The sequence below is a fragment of the Genypterus blacodes genome, unplaced genomic scaffold (assembly GCF_046128005.1).
Source record: "Genypterus blacodes isolate CSIRO-AG114 ecotype Tasmania unplaced genomic scaffold, CSIRO-AGI_Gbla_v1 ptg000067l_1, whole genome shotgun sequence".
In the NCBI taxonomy this organism is placed as follows: domain Eukaryota; kingdom Metazoa; phylum Chordata; class Actinopteri; order Ophidiiformes; family Ophidiidae; genus Genypterus; species Genypterus blacodes.
The window spans coordinates 13347133-13353132 of record NW_027466879.1 but is presented as its reverse complement, the minus strand read 5'-3'; the positions used below and the strand labels follow the sequence as shown (position 1 = coordinate 13353132).

The 6000-nt window shown below is 43.7% G+C and overlaps 1 protein-coding gene across 1 annotated transcript in view; it reads right to left on the bottom strand.

The window, feature by feature from the left end:
• Positions 1-3815: 3815 nt before the first annotated feature.
• fto (FTO alpha-ketoglutarate dependent dioxygenase) overlaps positions 3816-6000 on the bottom strand; it is a 113315-nt gene continuing 111130 nt past the window's right edge. Inside the window, exon 10 of the mRNA XM_076155906.1 lies at positions 3816-5789. Coding sequence (XP_076012021.1) covers positions 5783-5789 — 7 coding nt within the window. The 3' untranslated portion in view covers positions 3816-5782. The remainder of the gene's footprint in view (positions 5790-6000) is intronic.

The window sequence follows — 6000 nt, the reverse complement described above, 5'->3', positions numbered from 1 at the left end:
GGTGGGAGCAGATAAGGTAAGAGTCTCTCCAGTCGAATACATCTCACCTTCCAGTGCTCCCAACCGCCTTTTTTCAACCGTTCCTTCGCCCTCCTTTTATCCTTCGATATGCTTTGCCCGTGGGGCAAAGTGAGGGCTCAAAGCATTAAAACACCTTAAAAACAGCTGCACTCTTTCGCTCGCTTAAGTGTCAACATGGCCCTGTCTCCCTCCTCTGTCTACAAGCCATCCTTCTTTACTATCCAACCTCTCCTCCTGCTCTGCCCTTCTAAACTATAAGTGATGTTAACCCAAGCCCTGTCTTTCTCTCTCTCTCCTGCTGGATACGTGGCGAGAGACTGGCGATATCAAAAAGCCCTTTCATCTATTTTAGATGAGATGCAGATGACTCAATTATGCTTGGCCTGACGTCAAGACCACTTTGGCGGAGAGGCTGCTTAACGCGGGAAAACGATTCATTTAATCCCATGGATACTAGCGGCAGGGCGATAACTGGGCCCGCGGCGGTAAGGGAGCGAGACAGGTACGGGCGCCAAACGCTTTCATGCCACTCAGGGAGGAGGAAACAACAGGTCCTGAAGGAAGCAATGAGGAAGACAACAAGGCTTTGGCAATAAGGCTTCCCTTTGCTAAAACTCGTTACGTGCCATCTAATTGTTTCTTCGGCTGATTTTGGAGATACAATGTTATTACCTGGCAAAAGCAGCAACTTACAAGCTCATATGGGATGGAATCAAGTACAGTACAATCAATCAATAAATGCATAGAATTACTTACCGGGATGTAAAAAGTATATTGAGGTTGGGGGGCTGCAGGTCACTGGAGTCACGGCTGCAGCGACGACGACCCACAAACATGCTCCACATTAGATCAGACTGCTGTTTGATCTGCGAGGCCTCTCTCCCTGAAGACCCTCACACACATACACACACACAACCCCATGAAACACTCATAGCAGCAAGCACCCTGACAGCATCAACACGAGCATCAAGACTTCACCATCACTTCCCCCATTTCTAATACTGAGTGAACCGGGGCTGGCGAACGTGTCAGTGGTGATCAAGCCCCTTACAGACAGGATGGAAGGTTCGCAGGATGCTTATCGCCCTCACCCCCACCCCGTCCCTGCGTTTGGTCTTGCTCGGACAGGATTGTCTGCTCACTGCCTTTGTTTTTTGTAGGTGTACATCCATGTTGAACTTACAGTAGTGCAGTAGCGCGGTTTGTCAATAGTGTACAGTATGGTTCCTCCCATACATTCTGTCTTTGATGTACCCCAGGGTGTGTGTTTCCTTTCGTTTCCGATGCCAAATACATACCCGCCGTCACGTGGGATAATCAATGGAGAGGACCAGATCACACTGAAGTTCAAGGAAAAGAAGAACTCCTGGATCCGGATTGCCTCAGTGCTTTCCCTGATTTTGATGAAAACTGGTTCATAACTTTATTGAGCAATCCTGCTGACAAACTCAACCCACGCACCAAAACACAGGAGGTAATAAACTGTGCGGATACACAGCAGAGGAGCACAAACAAAATACGTACACACACACACACACACACACACACACAGGTTCCCATTCAGATCTTATTGTATAATTATCGAGCGTTTTCAGATCTAACACAGGCAAAATTAAGAAGCAAATGCAGAAGAGTAAAGTTCTTCTTGACTTAATATTAAAGCTCAGTTTGTTATTATTTTGCCACCTTAAAGCCTCTGTGACCTTTGGTGTTCGTGTGCAGTCACACTGCGTGTTGCTTTGCATTTACACTCATGTGAAACTTCTGTAATTTTTGCCTTTTTGTGACCTTTGGTGCAGTTACCAGTTGCTAATCATTCATCATGCTGTTGCTTCACGCCGAGTCAATCGGGTCAGTGTTGTGTCGCGCTGAGTGGTGTTTGTGTGTTGGTGACAAATGGGCGCGAACCGTCGCACCGCTGACAGCCGCCCCAGAGCAGCAATACTTATCTCCAACCTGCTTCTACAATTACTACTAGCTTTTTGGCCCCGGGGCCGACAACAGCCGGCATTCTGGGACTTGGGACACACACACACACACACAAACACACACACACACACACACACACACACAGAAACAGATACACTACACACAATTCATGAGCTCAAATGTGAATACAGAGTTCTTTTTTAAAACATGTATTCATTCATCTGCTGTATGTATACAACATACTTTGACTGCAACAATAACGCAGTAAGTCAGTCACAATAGTGCGATAAACCCAAACATTTTCAGTTAAGTATCAAATAAATGAATAATTAAACGCAGCACATTCAATTTCAATGAATTAATTACAAATTAGAAGCTTCTGCTGGGAGAAATAATGCCATTAACCTGTGCTAGCCTAGCAACTGCGCTGCTACATAAACAATCGCAAAAGAGGCAATGCTATTAGCTAGCTACATAGCAAAATTGCCCATTTCCATTAACTGTGGAATGCGACACAGTGAGTAAGAAGTCTTTCAAGATGTTGACGCTGAATTCTTGACCCAATTCATTTTCATAACCTAACACCTCCCCGTCAAGTAAACGACAAGTAGACAATGCTAGTTTGTAGCTAGCGAGGAATGCTGGAAACTACTTAGCTCAGTTATGTGAAACAGCAGCGAATTTCTGAGTCACCAGGATGGCCGCTCTGCTATCAAGGTCATTGTTAAGAGAATAAGGAAACAATACGGAGAAGCGTATTATAAATAGTCCTAACAAAAAAATATGTTATATTTGGAAGAAAAATTGCTTTGTAATCTGATTATACTAAAATACGATCAGCCCCGGCGCTGCACACCGATACATTTGACAGGGACGTGACCCTAAACCGATACCTTTCCCCAGCACACACCTGGTTATTTTATCTCCCCCTGCGCCTATTGTTGGCCTAATTGAGGGTGGCTCGGCTGGTTGGCTGTCGGCTGACCCCGGTCAGAACAATGCATACCTGTGGCTCCCCAGCGCCATGTAATTGTCTCTTCAAGTGGGGCCCTCTTCCAATGGGCCCCCCAGGGCAGCATGCTCCACGCTCATCCATCACTCAGTCACCCAGCCACTACAGGAAGTAGTTAACATGGGCGACCTCTGGGACGGCAAGTCCAGTGTGGCGGCTATGATGGTGGGTGCTGACATAATTCAATCAATCAATCAATCAATCTATCATCCATCAATCAATCTGTTTGCACTGCTAATCCAGCAGGCTCCTTTGAAGTTCAAAGAAAACCAGAAGGTTGAAAAGAGGAGTTGATGAAGAGATTCCTTACAAACCAAACAAATATTTGGTGATATGTAAATGTGGCCACTATTCAGTTCTTTTGAATGGATTTCCAGGCATTGCCGTATAATCCTGTAACACTCTGCACATTAACATGCACTCCATACTCGTATTTGTAACAAGTATTTGTCCTAACTGACTAATTGATTGATAAACCTGTGAGGTGAGTCTGCATTAGACCCGTGTGTAGGCTGATGAAGATGTTTACATGCTTATATCATCATCTAGGTGGGTTACTCCGAGTAAGCCTACTTGGATTTGTGCCTATTGAAATTGTCATTCACGTATAACTGTGAATGACAACTGAAGGAAAACTATTTGTTCCCTTAATTGCTGTGTAATTGAAGTGCATGTAAATGTGCTAAGTGACACGGTGAACTGAAGAAGCGACTTGGATAAGCTGAGATACCTAAGTTACTTTCCTTTGCAGACAGTAATGGCTATAAAAATGCAATGATTGTACTGTATGTATCGTGCACATGAAATTGAATAGAAGATCAAATCAAACATGCACAGAAAAGAGGGAAGCAGGTCGCAGGATTAAACACTGTGTTTTGTTTTATTTTCTGCCTTTCCTATTGCTTCAGACTGACAAGCTGTGGTGCAGGGAGCACAGAAGGATTCAAACAACTCAACGCTATGCTATCGATCTACAAAAAAAATCTCCCCACTAACGACAAAACTACAGAGGAGCAGCAAAAAGAAGAAGAACAGCATTTGGCAACCATTAACATCTCGGAAAAAATACTTCAAAAGTTAAAAAAAAAGAAAGAAAGAAAGGAAAAAGTGCGTCCTGCAATTTTAATAGTAACGAGAATCGAGAATCTCTACTTCATGGTGAAAGCAAAGGAGGAGGGGCTGCGATGCCGCTTTGCATGTAAGCCCCCACGCACACTTTTTAGGAGTAATCAAAAGCGATTTAACAGCTGTAATCATGAGAAGCGACGACTGTGTTCCGGTTCATTCCATCTGTGGTGCCTTCCATCAGAGCAAAGGCCTCCGTTTCACCCTCACATTCACATGCACACAAACACACAATTGATGAGGGACTGAACAAGCACATGCACTCACACATACGCCCAAGCCAAACACCCGATCACACTTATTAACACATATCTAATTGTAAAAGCACGCACAGGCCTTGTTGTGTATACAATACATGTGTATAAAACCTAACCCCAAGACATCATCGAGCTATCAACACTGATGTCATCCAAAACACTGCTGTCGCCCTGTTTGTCACCCTACTGTCTTATTGAACTTAAACATTATATAGCCTGGTTCTCTTCAGGGTTTCAGTTCTCCTTTCTCTCTTCACCTCTGTTCCCTCCATGATGTTATCTAAAAAAGTAAAATAATAATCATTGAAATAAATAATAATGGGTGTATGGTAATGTGCTACACACACGGACCAAACTAGGCGTAGTGGGATAATGTGGCCTCACTAGTCTTACTTTGACACTGAACAAAACTATTTACCTCCAACATGGCTGTTATGAACAACCAGACTGTACAGGTCATCTGCCCGGGTCACCGTCCCCTCGTCTCCTTATACATTTTGCCCATGTGTGTATCACATTCCACAGGTCCCAGTCAACACTTCTTTCTTCTTCTCCCTCCCTCTCTCTCTCCCCCCCCCCCCCCGCCCCCTTGTTCTGTATCAAAAAACAATCTCCAAAAAAGTCCCATGACTGTTTACTCATTGTCATGTGAAATGCTTTCTTCGATAAAAATATATATAAAAAACTAAAAAACATCAACACGTGTATACAACGTTTGATAACACACACACACACATACACACAAGCGAACCACCACACTGTAAACGGCGCACATTCTTCACGTTCTCATTTCGGTGACATTCATAACTTTCTTGTCATCGGGTATCTTTGGTCTCAATCAGGCTCATTCCACCTCTGAACACATTGAAAATTAAACACGACACAATTAAAAAGTGAAGGAAAGATGCGAAACGACGTGAGCCAAGGAAGCTTTTTTTTTGTTTACGATTCTATACTGCAATATAACACTGTATGACGAGTAGAAAGCATATACTGTATGTATGTACGCGGTACTGTGAGTATGAGTCAATCCATTGATAAAAGCATGTCTAGGTTACATGAGTAAGATTAAGTAACAGGATACACTGAAATGATAAACAGCTATACAATGGATAAAAACACTCCAATGCAGGTTTCTGCTTATGTTTTGTTAGACCGTGAGCTTGTCACTAAGCTTGCGTTGTTAGCGTGTTACTGAAAGCACTATTCTGCTTCTGTGGTGGTAGACTGGGATCGTTCCAGTCCGAATCGAGTCGGGCTGGAAGAGATTCCGGGATGGAGTTGGAGTCAGAGGGGCTGAAGGTGCTGGCGGCCCAAAAAAAAAGCAAGCGATCTTGGTGTGATGGTATGTGAGCGCTCGTCTGTGTTCCGTTCCGACATTCAGAGAAGCTGGTGTGTGTTCCCTTGTCTTTCGTTCTCACTCACTTCCAGCCATCCTTCACATCCTGTTGGGAAGAAATGGAAACAACAAAGGGTCAAGTGGAGGTTCACAGACGATGTGATGCATAAGAACTTCAACTCTACCTTCTCTCTATATTTCTTACATAGCAGGATTTTCCTTCACCCACACCAAATCCAGAAATACTGTATATATTTCTTATATGTATCAGTATTAGCTCTGTAAATATGACTGATATGCACAGTACTACAACGCCT